This window comes from Exserohilum turcica (assembly GCF_000359705.1).
Source record: "Exserohilum turcica Et28A unplaced genomic scaffold SETTUscaffold_9, whole genome shotgun sequence".
In the NCBI taxonomy this organism is placed as follows: Eukaryota; Fungi; Ascomycota; class Dothideomycetes; order Pleosporales; family Pleosporaceae; genus Exserohilum; species Exserohilum turcicum.
The window spans coordinates 1,850,454-1,871,060 of record NW_007360310.1 but is presented as its reverse complement, the minus strand read 5'-3'; the positions used below and the strand labels follow the sequence as shown (position 1 = coordinate 1,871,060).

Genomic DNA, 20,607 nt, shown 5'->3' with positions numbered 1-20,607 from the left:
ACAGTCGTTTGTCGATGGAGGGGTAGCGGAATCACGCAAAATCAATCCGTTGCTTCGGGGCGAGTATGAAGCAGAGAAGTTTGCGGGAGAAAGGCGAAGTAGAGGCTCAGAGGCGCGCCCGGGAAACTTTTCTAGACAGAGATAGTAGTCATTGGCCTGCGGTTTCGGAAGCGGCGAAAGCGCAGTTGCTGATGCAAGCAACAATTCCGCGGCGATTGGTCATACGATTGCGGCCGCGAGCGAGGTGATGAACACGTGATCCGAGGGCGCCCACGTGACTCAGAAGTGGGCTGGTGGGCGCATCACCTTGGGCCTTTCTGGTAAACCTTCCGCTTCCATCACTCGCCAACCCCGGCAGCAGAGCGCGTGCAAGGAGCGGCAGAGCACTAGACATTACCCTTGCTCTTGCGGCTATGCTGCCCGCCTCTCTTGCTCCTGCTACGCCTCCAAGGTTGGATGCTCGGAGTAGCAAAAGCCGCTCTAACTGCGGTCGGGTAGCGCTGTTCGCCTTCTGTCGAGAAGGTGGTGTGCGCATGACCTTGGCTGGTGTGAGTGGGGCCCGTGCATTAGCGTTTAGGGGGGATGTCTAGAATCCGGGGTAAGCAACGCAGGTCGCTGAGGCCGTGAAGCAGCCATGAGGCAGCAGAATGCGCAGCGGCAGAGCGTCTTTTGCACGCACTGGGAGGTGGCGAGATGGGCAATTGCAGTCGGATACCAGGTCCAAACCATGGGCGTCTAGGGCATGCGTCTCAGCTGTTGTTCGGGGCACGCGACCCGCATCCAGCGCGCCAGGTACCGGTGACGTACCCGCACCCCCTCCCCCCCCCCTCGTTCCGTTCTCACAAAGTAATATCGCAGCCAAGGGACCGAAGATCCGATCAATAGCAAAACTAAATGGCTGCAGCATGCTAGCAGCTGGCTCAATGTTGCAATGGCCAGCACTGGGCCCCGGAGGCGAATCTTCTAGACAATGGCGTCGTCCGGTTCATCTCATGGGCGCGGTATAAAGCAAAGAGACCAGCTGCAGCGGAGCTTCTGACAGCTTCCCCGCTTTGGGCCATTGCGATCAGATCAACGCTCCTGCACTCACCCTCACGCTCTCACTCCCACTCACCCTCACGCACTTGCTCGCTTCTTCTGCCACTCCTCCACTCACCTGCCTCGTGCTCACCGGCGACTCGACCCGCCAGCCAGATCTGCAAGGTACGCGTATCACTTCTGCTGCTTGACGCAAAATGGCGCCATGGGCCAAAGCTCCCCCCCATCACGAGACCATGTACTGACCCGCCGCCTCAGAGTTCGTTGAAGCACGCTTGAAGAAACCCCGCGCTCCGTTCCTGACTACTTCAACTCGACACCATCCCACACTGCCTGCTTCCATCACCTCCAACCTTTGCTCAATCAGCCACTCATCAACAAGTAAGTGTGTCCCCTTGCTGTCGCTGTCCGCCGTGCTGGCGTCCCCTTGGCGCGCCTATAACGTCACTTATGGCTGCTCAATGCTGCATGGACGCCTCCACGACCACCGCCACTTCGATTGCATGCCAGACGCTGATAATTGAGTGCAGTGACTCGCTCCCACAAGTACACTGACCGTGACCATGCCGGCATTGCCGATGGCACTGCCGAGCGTGAATCCAGACTCCCCAAGTACTTTGGCAAATCCGGCCATGCCGACACGGACCCAACCAAGACGAAGAAGGGCGGCAGCGGCAAGGGCAATTGGTAAGTCTTGCATGCTTCGTTCATCCACAACCACCTGTTTGAGCGGTGCGATGGCTCTGTTGCAGCACCGCACGCCCTTCACTACATGTCCCCCTTTGCCCTTGGATCACATGGTCTGACAGCAGATGCAGGGGTGCCGCAGGCGACGAAATCGAGGACATCAGGCCCAACATGGCCTATGCCCGTCGTCGAAGCAACTCGTCAACGCACAACATGAAGGACTTCAAGACCAAGTTCGAAACCATCGAGACTGAGCCTGTCTTTGAAGAATCGATCCACGGCCCGATGGGCGAGGAGCTCGAGAAGCAGAGCACCACTTCTGCCGAACACAGCGTTGCTGAGGAGGACCACGGCAAGAAGCTCTAGGTATGGCCACCGCCGACGACACGTACGGGCAGTAGGGGCATGGCTGCGGCTTGACTGGCTAGTTGAGTCGTGGGAGGCCAAAGCCCTGACAACTGCAGAGGCGCTTTGAACACAGTATTTGTACAAATGTGGGACCTTTCTTTATTTCCCGTCTCGACAGCTGCGGCGGAAAGCCTTGCACGCTCGCTGTACTTGACATAAATTGTAATGCATATGATCAATGAGATACGAATCTACAACCACCGACGTTTGCTGCCCAGCGTGACCGCGTTACTGCAAAGTCTCTGACACATGTGCCTGCTTTTCATTGTCCGTCCAGAGACATGGCTGGGCTGCCGGGCTGAGACGTAGCGACGCGGCAGCCGGATCCCCCGTCTGTGCGGCCCACCTACACATATGGAGAGGGCTGTTTCACTGGCAAAATGGCACATGTAAAAGCAAGTGCTTGCTATTACATGGTGGTTGCAAAGCATGGCCAGTGCGACACGTTCGACCACGTTGGTTAACTCCGTGCTCTAGCGTCAATCGGATCCCTGTCACCAAAGCTTCCAAAACAGACGCTTTCTTCGTTGTCAATCACCAACGACGCAGCGAAGAGCCAACACCATCACCGGCGCGCTCTTTCGCGTCCCAACCCACCTACCAACCCACCGCCCATCATGTTTTCACCAGAGGCTTCCATCCAGAGTGCGCGCAGCTCTCTGCGCAATCCCCGACGGCGCCAGCGCAAGGACTCGGACGGCCCCCAGCAACAGCGAAGCCGGAAGCGCAGTAAGCTCAACGACGACACGTTCAAGGACCCAACCGACGCGCATATCAATGGCAACGGAAGCGCCCTGATGAACGGCCATGCGGTTCAGAGCGTGGAAAACTCGGTTGTGCTGGTCGACATGCCTGTCCGCGAAAAGAAGACGGCGCCTAAGCAGCGCGCGCCCAAGGAAGAGACTGGCTCATATCTTGTGAGTGTCTGCGCTTGCTCGCACGTCGACTGCCGCTAACGGAATACACTCCAGACAAAAAACGTGAACTACAGCGTCAAGAAACTCCCCGGCTTTCCGTCAGCGCTTCTCCGCCCATCCAGTATGCCGTAGCCTTACCCGACCCGATGCGCGCTTGCTAACTGACAGCACCAGCCCCGATATATGCGACCGCCCTCCCATCCGCCGGTCTTGCGCTCGCCCTGACGTCTGATAGAGCCCTCGTCTGGGACTACAACACCCCCAACGGCCCTACCAAGGTTCTATCCCTGAACCTGGGATTCGGTCTGAGGCCATCCGAGCCGCTGCCACTAGGTGCCATCGTTCGCAACGGGCCCACAAACGACTTTGGCGTCGTCGCACTGGCGCCTTCGACAGGCAAGATCTGCTTCTGGGAGAATATCGACAGCGCCGACACCCGAAGTCTCTATCCTCAGCGCCAACAAGGGGTGGAGGGCTTTGTTAAACTATACTCTGGCGAAACCATAACCGATCTGGTCGATGTCGAGCACGCGGGCCATGTCCTTGTCTTCAGCAGCGGCAGGCTAGCCCAACTCACCTTGCGCGACTCACAAGGCAGGCCGAACGTGACAACCACAGTTTTAAGCGCACCCAACAGTTCGGGAAGCAGCTTTTTCAGCCTCAAGGGTCTCCTCGGAGGATCGGTTCGCAAGACTATTGCTTCGGTCAAGGCGCGCACGTCGCAGTCAAAGGGTCACATGGACGTGGTCTCAGCAACAAAGAACGGACTCTTCCAACTTTGGGACTTGAGCTGGTCAGGACAACACACGCATCAACGGGATATAGATGTACACGATGCGGTATTGTCGACACTCCAAGTAGACACAGTACCGGAGATACGCAGCCAGCAGGATGTGCATGTGTTGGATTTTGCCATTACAGAGCAGCAACAGAGCCAGGACACTATTGAACTGCTAGTTTTGGTGGCCCTGTCCGGCCGCGACTCGCTGGACTACTTCCTCGTCGAACTGGAACTCTCAGCAGCCGGAGGCGCAGTCCAAAAGGTGATTCCACTTCGCGATTTCCAACAACCCCAGCTGCCAAAGGAGCCCACCGGAACGCTTTTACTCCCGCAACCCGGACACACCGCATATGTGCAGTTCCCAGGCGCAGTGTGTGTCGCGTCCCTTGTTCAACCGGAAGACAGCCCTGAAGCACAGCTTCTTGCAGATAGTGGACGACTGAGCGTGCCTTTCCAGGACACCGTGTACTTCCGTTCAGATGTAACCATCTCTGGCCATGCCCTTGAAATAGGACTACGGAAAGACAGGCGGGCGGCCGCACTTATCTTTGTGCAGCAGTTTGGACTGGTGCAGATTAGCACGTCGTCACCAACGGACGAGCAGAGTCGGGAGCGCATAAAGGTCACGGCGCAGAGCAAGCTGGAGCAGGCAACATTCTTCAGCACCATTCCTGGTAACATTATTGATTTTTCAGTCAAGTCTCGCTTCTCCTTCTCGGAAGAGGAGACTGCAGAAGCAGCCCTTGCCATCAGCGCTGGTATTTTGAGCTCATCCTACGACTATCTCGAAAAGACGATTTCGAACATGGACGAACAATTCCAGCAACGCACCACGGCTCTCCAAACCCTGATCTCTCAACTACAAACCCAGTATCCGCCCTTGTCTTTTGACAAAAAATGGCAGCTGCTGTGGCATGCCGAAAAGCTAGCCGCTGCGCACAGGCTGTGGAACTGGTACCAGGACAAACTGCAGGATCAGCAGGCTCATCCAGACGCATATCCCGAGAAAATCCTGATGGGCGATATCGTCAGGGCTCTAAATGAGCGCTACAAGACGGCTATCAATCCAGAGCTTGGCGAGACTGATACCATCCGACAGTTTTTCCTCAAGGACGTCGACTCTCTCCACGTTCTGATTCCTTGGGGTTGGTTCTATCTGCGAACCTTCTATATGAAAGAGGGCGCAAAGGAGCAGCCATCGATCATGCAAAGGCTTAGCGAGGGTACTGATGTTATGCTTGTCGCTTTGGAGACTGCATTTGAGTTCCGGCAAGCCAATGTTGAATTGTACGGACTCGACCCAGACTGTCTCCGTGACGGCATTCTCAACCCCGAAGAGGGCTACGATATGCTCCCCCAATTCTGGACGTCGTCGCACAATATCGTCAGCTCGATTCGCAGTCTTATCGATGTCGGCCGTAATCTTGCCGTGGAGAACTACGAAGAAGGTTACCAGGAGATTCTTGCGCAAAAAATTGGCAAAGACAACCCACGTCTAGTCAAGTTGGGCTGCCAGACGCATATCGAACGCTTCCAATGGGCTCTCGCGCAGAGTGACGAAAAGACACGGGCCATGGGCCGTAGCCTGAAAGACGAATGGAACAACAATGTCCGGCCAGCGCACATTATGGGCCTAATGGAGATTGGGCTCGCAACAGAGGGAATGAAGCTTGCTGAGCAGTACCGGGACATGCCTACACTTGTGAACCTCATCTGGGAGGAGTCGAACTGGCTCGAATCGGAAAAGGCAAACACGCGCAGCAAGATGGAGCAGGCAGAAAGCACGGTCAAGCTCAACCGGATAAAAGAGCGCATTTCTCGGTACTTTGACCTGTACGGCGACGAATGGGCTGGAGCATTCTACAACAAATACATCAGCGAGAACCAAGCGGCGCAGCTGTTCATGAAGGACTACCTCAACCAACCAGCGCTTACCAAGTTCTTGCGGTCTGAGCCTTCGCGAGTGCGGCTTGCGTGGATCAACGAAGTGTGCGGCGAGCACGACTATGAAGCCGCGGCCGAGGCTCTGTTCGAGGCTGGGTCGAAGCAGGAGACCAACTCGTGGTGCCAGCGTGTGGAGTTGTCCATGGCCAAGCTCGCCCTACTCTGCAAGAAGGAGGTGAAGCAGGACGACGACCAACAAGCAGTGGTTGATGCACGCCGAGAGAAGCCAAAGGCGCTGAAGGTGCGCGAAGCCATGTCGCAGAGCATCGAGCAGCAACTAGAGTACACCAAGATTCAAGAGGAGGTGTACGAGCGATTGCTGCCGGTAATTACAGGTGCTCTGGATGCGGACTCTGCCGTGGAGCTCTTGATGAACGAGTTTGGGCAAGGCCGTCTCAAGGATCGATCAGCACACCAAGCGATCCTCCGGGAGGGCTTTGAGAGCATCGTCCAGCACAAGGTCATTGATCCGGCACTCATGATTGACATTCTTACGTTGATGAACGCGCATGACAGCGAGAATGGCACTACGCTGCTAGGCGGGGACGAGTTCACGTATGCCTTGAGAGTTCTCGTTGTGAGCTGGCATAACATTCACCGCACAACACGCGAAGGGCTACTGAAGCTTGTATGGAAACGGCTGGCTATCAAAGACGACTGGGCAACGATCAACAAGACAAGGGACATTACGGATGCGACGATCAATGATGTGCTGCAGGATACTGCCGTATCATGGACGTTCCGGGCGCTGTTCAGGATGTGCTGTAAGTTGACATGTCTGAGTATGGGATGCCCAGCCACTAACACTGCCGCAGCTGAGAACACACTGGCCAGAATCGTATGGCCCAAGAGCCTCCGGGACCTAGTAGGCGCTGGGGGTACGCACGGCGAGCTTTGCGTGCGGTTTGCTGCCGAGGATCTCCGCGAGCCTATTATCCGGGACAACCTGCTGGATGATGATATTCTGCAGGAGCACCTGGATAAGAACCGGCTCAGCGACTGGTTCAAGGCAGCGTGGAAAGCGGGCAAGGCCATGTACGACGAGGAGATGGCATTGGAGGGCAAAGCGCAAGCCGTGTCTCCGGCAGCGCAGCTGGGCAGTAACGGAGCGCTGGCAGACGGCGAGGCAGAGGCAGAGCAGGAGGGCGCTGGCGCCGAGGGGTTTGACGGAGACGACGAGAGCGCCGTGTTGGAGGAGCGGGATGTCGAGATGCTAGGCTCATGAGGAGGTGTGGCCAACCACTATTGATTTCGTATTCGGATGTTCATCGGGCGCGCGTGGGATCAAGCAAGCCAGCAAGCAGCAAGCAGCAAGCAGACAGACAGGCAGGCAGGCAAGCATCTGACAGGGCGTTTTGGCATGTGTAGCTGGCGACGGGGGCAGATTAGGCTAGTTTGTTATTGTTTCTTTCATGTTAGTTTCTAGCTGTATTTGTAGCGGATAGGGCTCGGTGTACCGGCGTTATCAGGGCCATGACACGACGGCCGGGGGGTAGGGATGAATACTTAGGAGGGGCGAGTGTATAAGATTTGACCATTTGGGTAATGCATGCAACAGGCGCGAGCATAGGTGAATAGCGGGCTGCACAAGCGCATGTCGGCAAGGGTCTCGACTGTGTTCGGCGGGCTCAAGCCAGTGCCCGGTGGGGCGCATGCTTGGCAAGGGCGGAATGTGGCGCGAGCACGAGCAGCAGGCCGCGGAAGTGGAAGCGCGCCCAATCAGAGCGCGCGAGCCTTGGCCGTTGGATGCATGCGCGCAGGGATGCGCGAGACGACGCTGTTGGGGGGTGGGCAGTGGCAGCGCGCTGCTAGTCATCGAGAAACACCAGACAATCTCAGCAGCCGGGAGGCGTCCGTCGTGCAGCAGGCGTGGCGCTCGCGAGCGGCGACACAGGCGCATGCGTGGGCGGCGGGCGAGAGGATGCGAGGATGCGAGGATGCGAGGATGCGAGGATGCGAGGATGCACACATGGGCAGTGCGTGCGTGCTTGGTGCGGCGGTGTGTGAGGCTGACGCACCTGGGGTCGACGGCAGTATAGTACAAGTAGAAGATCACCGGCGGCGGGTGGATAATCGGCTCGTCATGGGCGCGCCGTGAAGACGGGCACGACTGCGACTGCGACTGCGACCGACTCGACTCGACTCGACGTGCCTTTTTGTTTTGGTCGGGCGTGTTTCCCCTTGGGCGCGCGCGCGTCTGTGTCGAGGCAGGCGGGCGAGGCACGAATTTCCGCGCCGACAAGCAGCGCAGCCCCGGGGCAGCCATGTATTTATTACTTTTGTTTCTTTTTTGCTGCCGTGCTCTCGGAGCATGGCTGGTTTGGGCGTGGCCGGCTTTTCTGCAGGTACAGGCAGCACATGACAGGCGTCGGGGTGGGCCATGACACGCCCGCGCCGTGTTGCAGCGTACCGCGGGACGCCGTACGGCCGTGGGCGCTGGTGGTGCTGGTGCTGGTGGTGGTGCCGGTGCTGGCTGCGAACAGCTGGGGGACCTGGCTGGCTGGGCCTGTATCTGGCGGGCTGGTGCAGGCGGGCTTGGGCTTGGGCTTGGGCGGCGGCGACGGCGAGGGGGTGCATGGCGGAAGCGAAGAGGGGGGCGCGGCGGCGGCGAGTCGTAGGCAGAGGCAGCATGAACAGTGGCCGGCTCCGTCGTATGCAGGCGCGTGGAAATGGCTCGTTGCGCTCCTCAGGCGGTCGCGGTCCCGTGCTTCTCCAGTGAAATGCGCCTTGGCCCCGCGAGCCAGTGCCAGTGCCAGCCCGGACGCAGGCTAACTGCGCCCACTGGCCTAACTGGCCTAACCGGTGCCCACCTGTGCCAGCCTGTGCCGCGCACGGGCCCGCGCCCGGCCAGCAGCCCCTTCTCCGCGTCTTTTCCACCTCGAGTCGGCCGCTCTTCTTCACTGCCCACCCCCGTCCCACGCCCATTCTTCTCAGCGTCCTCTCCCAAGCCTCGCACGCTGCTGTCTGGCTGTCTGGCAGCACAGTCGCTCTCGCCTCGAAGCCCGCTCGACGAGACCGACACGCTCCCCCCCTCGCCTCCCCCCAGCAGCCTCTCCCAACCGCCCTCCCCCCTTCGTGAGGACGCCGAGTCGCGTCCGTTGGCTGCATAGCCCCAAGCCTCACTCCCGGACAACGGCTGCGGCCCTGCCTCGCTGCCGGCACCACCTCCTCCTCCTCCTCCTCCACCACCACCACCACCACCATCTCGCACGCCTCGCTCCGCTCCGCAATCCCCTCCGCGGCCTCGCCTCCTGCCTCCTGTCTCCTCATCCATCAACACCACCACCGCCCCGTCACCACGACACACCGGCATCATGGCCAGCGGTAGCACCAGCTCAAACGTCGTCGGCGTGCACTACCGCGTCGGCAAGAAGATTGGCGAGGGCAGTTTCGGCGTCATCTTTGAGGGCACCAACCTGCTCAACCAGCAGCAGGTGGCCATCAAGTTTGAGCCGCGCAAGAGCGACGCTCCCCAGCTGCGCGATGAATACCGCACCTACAAGATCCTCGTCGGCTGCCGTGAGTACCACTTTTCCTTCCTTCTTTCTTTCTTTCTTCCTCCCTTCACTCCTTCCCTTCACACGCACGCCCCTTTACCGCCCTGCTGTTGTTTCGCAACCTTGCCTCGGCACAGCCCTGTCTCCAGGCAGATGCAAACACGCATGATACCTGACTAGGCCCGACTGCCCCATCAATGCAATGCCAGCCGCATCGTGTCGTCACGTGCTGCCGTCGCCATCGCCTCGGCCAACGTGCTGTTGGCTACCGCTGCCGGCGTGCATTGTGCACACGCACACGACTTATACCACGCAATTCACATGTTGTGCATGGCAAGAATATCGCTGACCCTTGTGCAGCCGGGATCCCTAATGTCTATTACTTTGGCCAGGAGGGCCTCCACAACATCCTGGTCATCGACCTCCTCGGTCCCAGTCTGGAGGACCTGTTCGACCACTGCAACCGGAAGTTCTCCATCAAGACGGTTGTCATGGTAGCCAAGCAGATGGTATGCCCTGCGCCCGTCAACGCCTGCTGTCATCTGCTTACACATCCCAGCTCTCGCGCGTCCAGACCATCCACGAGAAGAACCTCATCTACCGTGACATCAAGCCCGACAACTTTCTCATTGGTCGCCCCGGCACCAAGAGCGCCAATGTGATCCACGTGGTCGACTTTGGTATGGCCAAGCAATACCGTGACCCCAAGACCAAGCAGCACATCCCCTACAGGGAGCGCAAGTCGCTGTCCGGCACTGCTCGTTACATGAGTATCAACACGCATCTTGGGCGTGAGCAATCGCGTCGCGATGACCTGGAGGCGCTTGGCCACGTCTTCATGTACTTCCTCCGAGGCGGCCTGCCATGGCAAGGCCTCAAGGCGGCGACCAACAAGCAAAAGTACGAGAAGATTGGAGAGAAGAAGCAGACGACTCCCATCAAGGATCTCTGCGATGGCTTCCCTGGTACGTTGTCTGCCGCCCTTGTACGCCCATTCTCGCACTAACAAACACGCAGAGGAGTTCAACAAGTACCTCAGCTACGTCCGTAACCTGGGCTTCGAGGACACGCCTGACTACGACTACCTGCGGGAGCTCTTCACCCAGGCCCTCAAGAGCACCGGAGAGGTCGAGGATGGCGAGTACGACTGGATGAAGCTGAACAACGGCAAGGGCTGGGAGGTGATGAAGTCGCACCCGTCGGCTGCGCAGGCGATGCATCACTCAAACGTCAACCCAAACTCGTCCATGGCGGTCAACCACCAGGGCCAGCAGCACAGGCAACAGAAGACGCACCTTCCCATCGACCATCACCGCTTAAACGAGCCTCTGCCCAAGCCCGGGGCGACGCGCGCACAACCCGGAAGAAGCCCAAGAGAGAACATGAACCGTGATTCGCAGATTAAGAGAAAGAGCATGGGTGAGCTGGCGCCCCCTGAGGGCGCATCGACACAAGCGCAGTTTCAGCACAGCCAGCCCAATCTGTCACAGAACCGCGCTGCTCCCGCCAGCAGTCCAACTCCTCAACAACCCAGACAGCAGACACCCGAAAAGCCCAGCTTCATGCAAAAACTGGCCAGCGCGCTCTGCTGCGGCGCCAGCAACAAGTAGTGATTGCCGCCACCCAAGCTTGGTTTTATTCTCTTTGCGTTGCATCCTGGAGTCCGTTCATTGAGCGATAGTATTCCCTCGGTCACGTTTTCTTCCTGTATAGGTATTCTTGTAATGATTGATAGACGGGATCGAAAATCTCCTTCCACGGTAATACTTTACGACGACCGATCGACCGAACCGCCTTCCACAGCAGCCCGGATCCCTCATCAGCGCCGAAAAAAACATCACTACCATCCTTTCTGTCTTTACGTTCGCGCTCCCGTGTTGCAAGACCACGCCACCTGGCACTGCGTGTGGGAGTGCTTTCCATTGGGCGCTTGCGGCGTTGCGGTGTGCTTGGCGAGGACTTGCACTTGCGCCATCTCACATTTCATTATCCATTTTTTTTTCTTTTTTTTGGTACGAGGAAAATATAGCATGTAAAGGAGTCTCTTTTCAAGTCTTACGGCAGTACTGCGCTCTGTCCTGCAGGACGCGAGAGCAAGTCAGAGACAGGAGGGCGAAGGGGGGGGAGGCGGGAGAGACGAAGACGGGGTCGCGCTTTAGTTCAGGTAGAGTAGTTGAGAAGCAAATAGACCAACTCACCTACACCAACGCATGGCCTTGTGGTGCGGCCTGGCTGCTGGACTGGAGCAGCCCGTGGTCGCGACGGCATCTTGATACGGCTCTGAAGTGAGCTAAGAGGGGTCGTGATCAGATGGTCTGGAGCTATGGCCTCTTTGCCTTTAATGATTGGAAGGTGCCTTAACAGCGGCAATCCATGACCCCCATAGCTGTACCAGGCTGTAGCGCAGCAAAGAATTCCGGACGGCAACTTTGACGCGCTTTTTTGCCGGGCAATTTTTTTTCCCACTTTTTTTGAATAATAACAAGTGCGCGCGCTCTTTATGGTCCTTGTCGCCCGTCCATCCCGATTTTCCCGCTCAATACTGATTTCTCACACGTGAGGGTACCCGCCGCAGGGTCCAACGCGACGTCCCAACAACGAAATTAAGCTCGTCCACTCAGCCTGGGACCTCGCGATTCCATCACCCGCACCCTCTCCTTTCACCGGCTCATCACCGACGGCGCCTTGCGATAGTTGCGATGGCGTCGGGACGCGATGTGCGCGATATGCTCGGGCTGCCTGCTGCCGGCGGTGATACGCCAAAGACAGCAGGTTCAGCAGCATTAGCGGCGCAGACACAGAAGCGGTCAAAGCCTGCGGGAGGGAGCAGGAAGATACGTACGTTTGGCAACTCTTACGTCTTTCCTTGGGAAATCGTCAAAAGGTCGAGACTGACTCTCATTCGACCAGAGGGCGTTGCGCGCGAGGTTGCTGCGCTGTATGGCGAACGGCCGCCGCCCGTCGCCGTCTACGAGGAGAAGAAGGCGTACAGGGCGAAGAGACAGAGCACAGGGCCGGCAAAGAAGTGGTATGTATCGACACAAGCCCGGCAACACACACACATACAAAGGACGAGCTAATCGCGCTGCGCAGGATACAACAGCCCTTTACCAATCCCGCGCGTGCCGATGGCCTTGTCCTCAAGCACTGGCGGCGGAAGCCCACGACTGCGCCGCCAGTACAGGAGGCCGACGACGCGACCATGCAAGAGGGCGACACAGCCGACGCCTCGGACATGTACGTCGAATCATGCTCCGACTACGCCAAATACGACATCAAAGTGGACATGCCGAGCTTCACAGACGAGGAGTACGACCAGTTCTTGCGCAGCGACGACTGGAGTCGCGAAGAGACAGACTACTTGTTCGAGGTGGTTAGAGACTACTCGTATCGATGGCCGGTGATATGGGATCGCTACGACTACGTGCCATCGCGACAATTCATGCCCGAATCCACAGACGGCGATCAGTCGCTCGCGACGATGCCTTTTGCGCCGTCAAAAAAACGGTCGCTCGAAGACCTCAAGGCGCGCTTCTACGACATCTCTGCCAAGCTCATGAAGCAGCGCATACCCGAGGTTTCCATGGATGCCGACCAATACAGCCTCTACGAGATGCTCACCAAATTCGATCCCGTCATGGAAAGGAACAGGAAGATGCTGGCTACGGCGCTCATCAATCGCACCATGGACGAGGTCAAGGAGGAGGAGTTTCTGCTCACCGAGCTCCAACGCATCAACATGGCTGCGAACCGGCTGGACGCCGAGCGCGAAGAACTGCGTGCGCGACTCGATGCGCCACCCCAAAATCCACAAGCTTCTGCAGGATTACAGGCATTTACTTCGTCGCAAGCATTGCAGGCCCTCTTCCAACAACTATTCCAACAAGATCGCAGCAAGAAGCGCGCAGCAGGCGGAGGAACAGGGCCTGGCCGGCTCAGTCTTTCCGCCAACGACATGGTTCACACCCCTGGCTCGGCACAGCAACAACTATCTGCTGCGAACCGGCGGCAAAGCATGGCACAGAGCCAACAAACACCCGCACAAACACCCGTCAAACATCTTTCACCACACCAAGAACATCGGTTCAATGTATCAACACACGACCGGCTTACATCGGGCGTCACGTTTGGCTCGGATAAGTTGCTCAAGATGCGACAAGCCAAGAGCAACGTCCAGACACAAAAGATTGGCCAGATGCTTGCTGCGCTGGGTGTGAGCGATATTGTCAGCATACCCACGAGCAAAGTTGGTGAAGTCTTTGAAGTTCTTGTTACCAAGGTTAGCAAATTACTTGACGTACGAAAAGTACGTGAGAAGGAGGAGGGAGAATGTAAAGTTCTGCTTGCCATGAAGGAACGGCGGAATGGCGGCAACAATGGAGGCGGTGGTGGTGGCGGCAATGGCAGCAACGAAGAAAACAAACCGAAACAAGAGGTCCGCGACTCGCAAGAAACGCCTGGTGCCGACGCCGACGCGGATGGAGAAAACGATGAAGACGACGTCAACAAGAACTATGGCGACGATGCCGAAGGCGAAGCCGACGACCAGGAAGGCAATGATGCAGATAATCCCGAAGACGATGCAGAAGGCGAAGAAGACGAAGGCGGTTTCAACGGCGAAGCCGACGACGCAGATGTCGACGCAGAAGGCGAGGACGAAAGCAGCAAGCAACAGTCTCGAGCAACAAGTCAAAGCGCTTCGGGCCAAGGGCATAAGCGAAGTGCAAGCGTCTTCTCACAAGGGAGCGAGATAAGCACCAGCAAGCGAGCTCGAAAGTAACAAAACAAAACAAGAGAAAAAAAAAACATTTTACATGTTTCAAAACTGGGGGGTTTTTTTTTCCTCCCCTCGTCTTCTCGTGTCTTTACCCTACTGTGGTTTAGAGTTTCTGGTTGCTGTTTTGGCAAGACCTCTCTCTCTCTCTCTCTTTATCACACACCCATATACAAATTTGCATAGCGTTGGCGTTTTGTTCTACTTTCTTTCTCTTTCTCTCCTACTTTTTTTTTCCAGGGCCATGCGTACGCGTACATATATGTAAGAACATTGGTGATTTTTAAGCACGGGAATGCGAATTGCGGTTTTTTTATTGGGGGGGGGGAAGGGGGGGGGAGGAAAAATGCCCAGTTTAACACTGTATAAGGTAGTTATTTACATGCCCGTCCGTCCGCCTGGCCTCTTTTTGGAGAGGGGGGGGGGGTTTNAGAGAGAAACGGGGGGAGGCAAGGCAGAAGAAGAAGGCAGATATCCAAAAAAAAAAAAAAAAAAAAAAAAAACTTGAGTATGACAGTATGATTGGTGGTACGTGTGGATTCTCCTCCCCTGAGTGTGTGTAAATATATGTGTGCATGTGAATGTGCATGTGCATGTGGGATTGGAAGAAGTAGTACGTAGGAGGAATATATGAATTGTACCGATAAAATCTACAATTGATCAAATCAATAATAAAAGCGTATCTTTGCAGCGTGTTAGAGTCTATCGTGATATACGCTTGTTTCCCGGGGGGGGGGGGTTTTTTTTGAAAGAAGTATCAACTAAGTGAAATCTTAGGCTCTTTTTTTTTGAGGAGGGGGGGGGGTGGGAATCTTGGATCTTGAATTGCGGGTGGAGTTTGCGCTGTCCTCTGTCCTCTGTCTTCTGTCCTCACTTTCTGTTTTTTTTTTCTCTTCTTCCTGCTGCACGAGTGGAGGAAATGTGTAATGTTTAATAATAATAATATCAATCTCGTGTCGTCTGCTTTGGTTTCGTGAATAGTTGTCTACTCACCCCCCCCCCATCTCTCGTTCTTTATTCACATTCTCATCACTCTGCAAATCCGTCTCTCTCTCTCTCTCTCCACGTTTACAAACAAAAAAAAAAGCCCCCGTGCTGAGATAACACGTATAATTTTGTTTTGCAAACATCTTCTGGTGTAGTAGTAGTAGTAGTAGTAGTAGTAGTTAAGGATTCAAGTACGATATGGTACAGTATGGTTTAGTGTGGTAATACAGCTAAATTTCAAGTCATGTAAGTACATGTGTGAATCCTGCTTTCTGGCTCTCTGTTTTCTGTTTCTTTCTTTCTTTTTTCATTCTGAGAACTTGTGCGCTGAGGAGTAGTGATGAAGAGTGGTATGAGGATGGGGATTGAAGAGGGAGAGAGAGAGAGAGAGAGAGAGGGTAATATTGGGTTGATTGATTGGCTGGGGGTTTAAGTGTGAGTGAGGACTGGGGTGGTGGGTACAGTATATAAAATGTAGTGCAAAGATAAGGAAGAGGACAAGCAGACCGTGGAACCAAAACGTATCACGCAGGCACAGTCTCTGGCCAACTTCCTAATCTGAATCTTTCAGCTAAGAGAGTAATGTACCCAGCTGCACTAACAGACAAAAAATTCTTCCTCTCCTTCCTCGGGCTTTTCTGCTCATGTCATGCTGTCTGTTGAAATAAATTGCGGTAGTTGAAGTTGACATTGACGTTGAAATTGAAGATTTTCCCTTGCTCGCTTGCTTGGAATAGTTGTACCTCGTCATGATAGCGCTGCATCACCCTTCTCCTCGGGGAGATATGGCAATACCATTTTGGCATGAGAATTCATATCAGGTAGATTGGATAATATAAGTAGTCAAAGGTATGTAACTAGGGTCTTTGAAAATGCGATTTTCACGGCTGCCATGCTAGAGCTGAATCGAGAGTGTGGAAATAAAAACTCCTCAAGCTCTGAATGTGTGCTGGCAAGAAAACTATAACGCAGGATGGTGGTGGTGCAATAACCCACCGGGGGTAGTTTCAGTCAGACTTATTTTCCGCTAGGAGTCGGTAGGCTTCCTTTTTTTTTTACCTGTGATGGTCATCGTCGTTCCTCGTTTGGAACTGACTCATGGATTTCTTCTGCGAATGTTGAGTCTGGGTTCGTCGCTGGTTTCGCTGTATATCGGAGGGTGCGTAGTATCTTCATGGATACGTTTGGTAGCGTAAGGGAATGTCGGTTAGAATTCAACGCGTGTTTTCGAAAGGTTAGTGTGAGCAGTCGGAACTTTGAATGAGGTTTGTGTTTGTTGAAAGATATTATACTTTGTAGATATTTCACTGGTTGGATAATGCCTACTCACTATGGACAAGGGCAGGTGTGCCTCATGGCTGCCTTCTACCATGTACCCTATTGCGAGGTGGATTCACTGCGTCGGTATCGAAATCACTCAGGATAAATAAGTAGTCAGTCAGATAATTCTATACTCTATATTGTGTAGTCTGCTTCCGCATCGAAATACTGTAAATAAAACATTCATCAAATCTTTGACTTTGTCTGTCCACCCTCTGCCTCCAACCTCGCAAACATTGGCGCACTTCTGCCTCCCCTGAACAATGCCAACATTTCCTTGCCCATCCACGCCTCTCTGCTCTTAGCCAGACCCCTCTCCAAGTCCCAGAACTTGTTTGCTTGCACAAAGATACCCGCGCCGTTTGCCTTTTGTCCCTCATTCAGCAACCAGCACACGGCTAGCGCAATTGACTCGGGCTTGTTAATCGGGACACCCGCTTTTTCCATATCCGCCGCATATGTATCCGGCGAGGTGGCACCGATGAACGGGTTATTAGCTAAAAGGATCGGGGTGACAGTAATGGCGGGCGCGACCACGGAAATGGAAATAGAGACTTTTGCGCATTCCTGCTTAAGTGCGCGCATCAGGCCTACGATGCCGTGTTTGGCGGCCGAGTATAGCGGTGCACCGGCCGAGGCAAGGTACCCAGCGAAACTAGTTGTTAGGACTATAGCACCACCGTCGTTGCCGTTCTTGCGTAGATAATGTATAGCGAGTTTTGTCGTGTCTGATGCAGCGTCCATGTCGACTTTGAGAACACGGCGATCGGGCTCGGCGAGTTCACCTGACGCGTCGAGCGTGTCGGTGAAGAATTGGTCACCGTGCTCTGTGATGCCTGCATTGACAAAGACGGCATCTATACGTCCGAACTTGGCATATCCGGCTGCGAAGCCTGCGCGCTGCGAAGTCCAAGACGTAATGTCACACTTGTGGAAGAGGAGGCGCGCGGGAGAGTGCTTGAATGATGCAGGGGGCGGCTGTAGGTCTAGGAGAATGAGGCTGTGTTGGGGGTTGATGGTAGAGATGAGAGTGGCAGTCGCAAGGCCGATTCCTGAGGAGCCGCCTGTGATGAGGATAGTTTTAGGTGTTGATTTGAGAGTTGTGAGAGCGGATATGGAGGGCTCGAATAGCGACGCCATGATGAAGGATATCTTGTATTGTTGTGTGTGGATGTATGTGGACATGCGGAATAGTGCAGTGTCAATGAAAGAATGCGATATGCGGAAGATACGAAGAGTAGGCGGTGGAGAGGTCACACATTTATGTGTTTACTCGGCTGTTGTAAGCCTTAACCTGACTGATGGTTTTACCTAGGTAACAAGCCGCGGTTGCGGGGTTGTTGCCGAGATTCGGTAGTATTGGTATCAAGTATACCGCCGCGACTTCTAGGCCTCTGACACAGTTAATTTGGACAGAGATAATGGTGAGAGTGAGGATTGTGATGCGTAGTTCTCCAGTGCTTAATGCTTTTTAAACCTCTCATCCTGAGCCGAAGACTTCCAACGACCCATCCATTGAAATGTGTGCGGGAGGAAGATTTTTCTGACAGCTTGTTCCTTTGCTTTATTATTCGTTGTTGAGAATTGCATATAAGGCAGAGTGGTAAAGGATGCACATGATGGGCGTTCTGATGTTCTGATGTTGGGGTTGACAAGCTGAGGAGAGTCAGCGACCCTCAGAGTGCAACGCGCCAAAGAAGGAGCGGCGCACGTGTCGGGGGCCTAACCGCTTTCGGAACGTACACCTGGAGTTTCTGGAACTCGACACTCGAGCTTCGGGACTCCCAAGTGCACAGCTCACCAACACTCGATTCCGCGCGACAACCAATCCTTTGCGGGGGACCTCTTGACCGCCCAACATGTGGAAGCCATCCGTACTACTCGCCGCTGCGCTGGCGCTCCCGACACAGGCGCTCTACTTCTACATGAATGGCGCCTCGCTCAAGTGCTTCTACGAGGAATTGCCCAAGGACACCCTGGTTGTTGGTATGGCATATCTGCCTTCCCTGGTCTTTCCATGCTGTCGGGCCAGCAAACGAGTAAAAGCATCCGTGACTGACGATACCAGGCCATTACCACGCCGAGGTCTGGGACGATCAGGCCAAAGACTATCACGACAAGCCCGATGTTGGCGTCTTTGTCACCGTCGAGGAGACATTCGACGACAACCACCGCATCGTTGCGCAAAGAGGCGCTGCCCAAGGCCGCTTTACATTTAGCGCTGCCGACAGCGGACAGCACAGGATCTGCATTGCCCCTCAGAATGTCCCCGGTGGAATCGGCTGGCTGAGCACTGGTAAAGCTGGCAATGTCAGGTTTACCCTGGACATGGCGATTGGAGAGACGAGCAAGATTGAGAGCGCAGACAAGGAGAAGGTCGAGACGCTGGTGCAGAAGGTCAAGGACTTGAACGCGCGACTGCACGATGTCAGGAGAGAACAGGTCTTCCAGAGAGTACGTTGCCCAATACCCATTTCTCCACCGGAGAGTCTGTTGGTGCAGGCTGCATATGTTATGGCAGACTAACACAAATACAGGAGCGCGAGGCCGAATTCCGTGACCAGTCGGAACATACAAATTCCCGCGTCGTTCGCTGGTCACTGATCCAGCTTGTTATTCTCGCCGTTACCTGCGTCTGGCAATTGTCGCATCTGCGCTCCTTCTTCATCAAGCAGAAGCTTACTTAGAATCTTCCACAAGGCGCGGTGTTGTATGCGCGCAGCAGTAGGGCGAGGCGGACGAAGCGGACGAGGCAGGCAAGGCAGGCAAGGCAGGCAAGGCAAAACTCATGCGATACCGGGTCGGTAGCGTTATTGTATTGTACGGCAGGACACGGCGTTGAACACGGGATTGTTGGGGTTAGCGTTGGATATTTGAACAAAGTGTGGGGGTGTCATATCCTAGACCGATGTTGTAGCTTTTCACCGTCTTTGATGTGAGAAGCAGACTACTGTTTTATGCAGGGACCCGAGTGGTAGACTCGAGAAATGGAGCAATACCTTGAAATGCATGTGATGTACATGTATGTCAGTGTGTATTCGACGTGACCAATTGATTTAGCGCCAGAAGTCTATTCACTGGCAATTCGCCGGGGGAGACATGGAGTGCATCCTTGCACTCTCTTTCACTGACACGATTTGCAGGTTCGTAGAAAGGTTTAGATATTTCTCATAACGAATGCAGCCACTGCCCACGAAATTGAAAGCTTCCTGTCCTCATCATCATATCAAGCGAATACTCGTAATCCGCTCTACTACAGTCTTAAAACACAACTTGTATACACAAAAAAACTCGCACGCTTCAAAGAACCGAGTACCCTTCCTCCCTGTCGTCCCCCCACCTAGAGCGAATAATACTCTACAATCCACACATACACCTGACGATACGCAGAGTTTTTTTCCGATCCCGCATATCTACAGTACAGTACGTTTGATGTTGGAGCACTACTCCTTGTTCCAAACCACACTCGCTCCAAAAATGCGTTGTTTGTATCTCAACATTGAGAGTCTAGCTAGCTGTCTTACTTATTCCCATTATTTTTTTTCTCTCTCCTTTTCTCCAATACCAATACTAGGTTATGTAGTAAATGCTAGTCAAGTTGGAAGAAATTTATCTTGGGTGGAGATAGATAGCGTACATGTTTACATGCTGGACATGGATGAAAATGGCTATGGCTATGGTTATGGTTATGCATACTTCCAAAACGAGCGGATGATAGTGCATAGTGGATTTGATTGTCTTGTGAGAAAAGAACTCGAGCTGTGACTCGGACTGGTGTTGTGACTGACGGTGATGGAAGATGTATATGCAAGTAGGCGTAAAGTTATCGTTAAAGTCTTGACACGTTATATCAAGACAGGCAGACTGCTTGGTACTCGTTTGCACGGGGGAGAGAGGGCGTGTACATGGGAAGCAGTGAGTTGGGGGATATATTCAATCACATCTTGCTACTTGCCAATACCAGACTAAGCGGAGTGGGGGGTTTTTTTTATGTCGAGACTATGTATGTGTGTATGGTTTGCTATTCTTTGCATCTTCTCATTTGCATATTTGCATTGCGAAAAAGCGCTGTGTGAGATGCGTATACAAGATTAATTTTTCTTTCTTTATTTCTGCACTTGTCTTGATTGCGTGGGTGGGTTGAAGCTCTGTCTCTCGCTCACAGTCTCTCTCTCTCTATGCATCTATGTGTGTCTTATACCTTGTCAAAACTCGCCATTCAGATACGAATGCACACCGAGTCAAAGAATAAAC

At 54.4% G+C, this 20,607-nt stretch overlaps 6 protein-coding genes across 6 annotated transcripts; 5 read left to right on the top strand and 1 right to left on the bottom strand.

Moving 5' to 3' along the window:
• Positions 1-1,062: 1,062 nt before the first annotated feature.
• On the top strand, positions 1,063-2,091 carry SETTUDRAFT_182186 (uncharacterized protein; the record flags this gene model as incomplete). Its single annotated transcript, XM_008033478.1, has 4 exons — positions 1,063-1,203; positions 1,297-1,419; positions 1,569-1,725; positions 1,791-2,091. Coding segments are annotated over exons 2-4 (459 nt in total). The 5' UTR covers positions 1,063-1,203; positions 1,297-1,418.
• Positions 2,092-2,729: 638 nt separating this feature from the next.
• On the top strand, positions 2,730-7,292 carry SETTUDRAFT_44918 (uncharacterized protein). The gene is made up of 4 exons (XM_008033117.1): positions 2,730-3,050; positions 3,105-3,171; positions 3,225-6,539; positions 6,591-7,292. Exons 1-4 carry the CDS (start codon positions 2,751-2,753, stop codon positions 6,998-7,000), a joined length of 4,092 nt encoding a protein of 1,363 aa, XP_008031308.1. The 5' UTR covers positions 2,730-2,750; the 3' UTR covers positions 7,001-7,292.
• A 1,797-nt stretch (positions 7,293-9,089) lies between these two features.
• On the top strand, positions 9,090-10,882 carry SETTUDRAFT_100475 (uncharacterized protein; the record flags this gene model as incomplete). The annotated part of the gene is made up of 4 exons (XM_008033477.1): positions 9,090-9,294; positions 9,633-9,781; positions 9,832-10,237; positions 10,290-10,882. The coding sequence occupies 4 exons, from the start codon at positions 9,090-9,092 to the stop codon at positions 10,880-10,882; spliced, it is 1,353 nt and encodes a 450-aa protein (XP_008031668.1).
• A 1,037-nt stretch (positions 10,883-11,919) lies between these two features.
• SETTUDRAFT_166497 (uncharacterized protein) lies at positions 11,920-14,330 on the top strand. The gene is made up of 3 exons (XM_008033476.1): positions 11,920-12,110; positions 12,183-12,300; positions 12,366-14,330. Exons 1-3 carry the CDS (start codon positions 11,972-11,974, stop codon positions 14,050-14,052), a joined length of 1,944 nt encoding a protein of 647 aa, XP_008031667.1. The 5' UTR covers positions 11,920-11,971; the 3' UTR covers positions 14,053-14,330.
• A 2,148-nt stretch (positions 14,331-16,478) lies between these two features.
• On the bottom strand, positions 16,479-17,493 carry SETTUDRAFT_182182 (uncharacterized protein; the record flags this gene model as incomplete). Its single annotated transcript, XM_008033475.1, has 1 exon — positions 16,479-17,493. One exon carries the CDS (start codon positions 17,491-17,493, stop codon positions 16,540-16,542), a length of 954 nt encoding a protein of 317 aa, XP_008031666.1. The 3' UTR covers positions 16,479-16,539.
• A 661-nt stretch (positions 17,494-18,154) lies between these two features.
• On the top strand, positions 18,155-19,342 carry SETTUDRAFT_166495 (uncharacterized protein). Its single transcript, XM_008033474.1, has 3 exons — positions 18,155-18,339; positions 18,422-18,807; positions 18,891-19,342. The coding sequence occupies exons 1-3, from the start codon at positions 18,213-18,215 to the stop codon at positions 19,038-19,040; spliced, it is 663 nt and encodes a 220-aa protein (XP_008031665.1). The 5' UTR covers positions 18,155-18,212; the 3' UTR covers positions 19,041-19,342.
• Positions 19,343-20,607: the final 1,265 nt, after the last annotated feature.